Source organism: Echinops telfairi, unplaced genomic scaffold (assembly GCF_000313985.2).
Source record: "Echinops telfairi isolate 266 unplaced genomic scaffold, ASM31398v2 ScPeMD7_29;HRSCAF=101, whole genome shotgun sequence".
Classification (NCBI taxonomy): Eukaryota; Metazoa; Chordata; class Mammalia; order Afrosoricida; family Tenrecidae; genus Echinops; species Echinops telfairi.
In genome coordinates, this window is record NW_022103926.1 from 3,474,793 (window position 1) to 3,476,480 (window position 1,688).

The window sequence follows — 1,688 nt, forward strand, 5'->3', positions numbered from 1 at the left end:
GTCTCCACCTGTGCCCTCTGGGCCCCACATGGAAGAAGATGGGCTCAGATGGACTCCAAAGTCTCCTCTGGAGCCTGACTCAGGCCTCCTCTCGTATACTCTGCCCAATGGCTTTGGTGGCCCACCTGGTCCAGAAGGGGAGCACAGTTTGGCACCCCCTGATGCCAGCATCCTCATCAGCAATGTGGCCCAGGACCATGTGGCCGAGGAGCTTTTTCAGGGCTCAGATTTGGGCACTGTGGAAGAGGCAGAGTGCCCTGGAGAGAAACCTGGCCAGCACAGCCCACTGAGGGAGGAGCACGTGACCTGTGTGCAGAGCATCCTAGATGAATTCCTCCAAACTTACGGCAGCCTCATCCCCCTCAGCACTGATGAGGTAGTGGAGAAGTTAGAGGACATTTTCCAGCAAGAGTTTTCTACACCTTCCAGGAAGGGCCTAGTGCTGCAGCTGATCCAATCCTACCAGAGGATGCCAGGCAATGCCATGGTGAGGGGCTTCCGAGTGACCTATAAGCGACATGTGCTGACCATGGACGACTTAGGGACCTTGTATGGGCAGAACTGGCTCAATGACCAGGTGATGAACATGTATGGAGACCTGGTCATGGACACGGTCCCAGAAAGGGTGCATTTCTTCAACAGTTTCTTCTATGATAAACTCCGTACCAACGGTTATGATGGGGTGAAAAGGTGGACCAAAAATGTGGACATCTTCAATAAGGAGCTGCTGCTAATCCCCATCCACCTGGAGGTGCATTGGTCTCTCATCTCTGTGGACGTGAGGCAATGCACCATCACCTATTTTGACTCACGGCGCACTCTAAACCTCCGTTGTCCTAAGCATATTGCCAAGTATCTACAGGCAGAGGCTTTGAAGAAAGACCGACTGGATTTCCACCAGGGCTGGAAAGGTTACTTCAAAATGAATGTGGCCAGGCAGAACAATGACAGTGACTGTGGCGCCTTCGTGCTGCAGTACTGCAAGCACCTGGCCCTGTCTCAGCCGTTCAGCTTCACCCAGCAGGACATGCCCAAACTCCGTCGGCAGATCTACAAGGAGCTGTGTCACTGCAAACTCACTGTGTGAGCCTGGTTAACCCCAGACCCCGAGCCCTTTCAGGGGCAAGGGAACATGGAAAAACTGTTCCTCACCAAGAAACTCCCAATTTCTTTCTTCCTTTCCCCACCCAGTTCTTTTGTTTTTTCATATTTAAGTGTTTAAATTCCTGTATTTCCCCTAAAAAAAAAAAAAGAATTATATGACATGTGGATGAAGTGCTGATAAAACTGTTTTAAAAAGTAAGAGGGCGATACGATCATGGAAGACAAATGGGTGCATAAGCAAATGTAGTAAAGAAAGCTGATGGTGCCCAGCTATCAAAAGCTATAGCGTCTGGGGTCTTAAAGGCTTGAAGATGAACAAATGGCCATCTAGCTGAGAAGCAACAAATCCCACATGGAAGCACACCAGCCTGTGTGACCACGAGGTGTAGAAGGGATCAGGTATCAGGCATCAAAGAACAAAAAATCATGTCATTCAGAATGAGGGGGAGTATAGGGGATCCAAAGCCCATGTGTAGGCAACTGGACATCCCCTTACAGAAGGGTCACGGGAGGAGACCAGCCAGTCAGAGTGCAGTGTAGCAACGATGAAACATACAACTTTCCTCTAGTTCTTAAATGCTTCC

At 49.9% G+C, this 1,688-nt stretch overlaps 1 protein-coding gene across 1 annotated transcript in view; it reads left to right on the forward strand.

Annotated features, from left to right (window-relative positions):
* Positions 1 to 1,234, forward strand: part of LOC101654047 (sentrin-specific protease 3-like) — a 1,897-nt gene extending 663 nt beyond the window's left edge. The window contains 1 exon segment of the mRNA XM_045289654.1: positions 1 to 1,234. This exon segment is cut by the window's left edge and continues 663 nt beyond it. Within this exon segment, the coding sequence (XP_045145589.1) occupies positions 1 to 1,087 (1,087 nt within the window). The 3' untranslated portion in view covers positions 1,088 to 1,234.
* Positions 1,235 to 1,688: the final 454 nt, after the last annotated feature.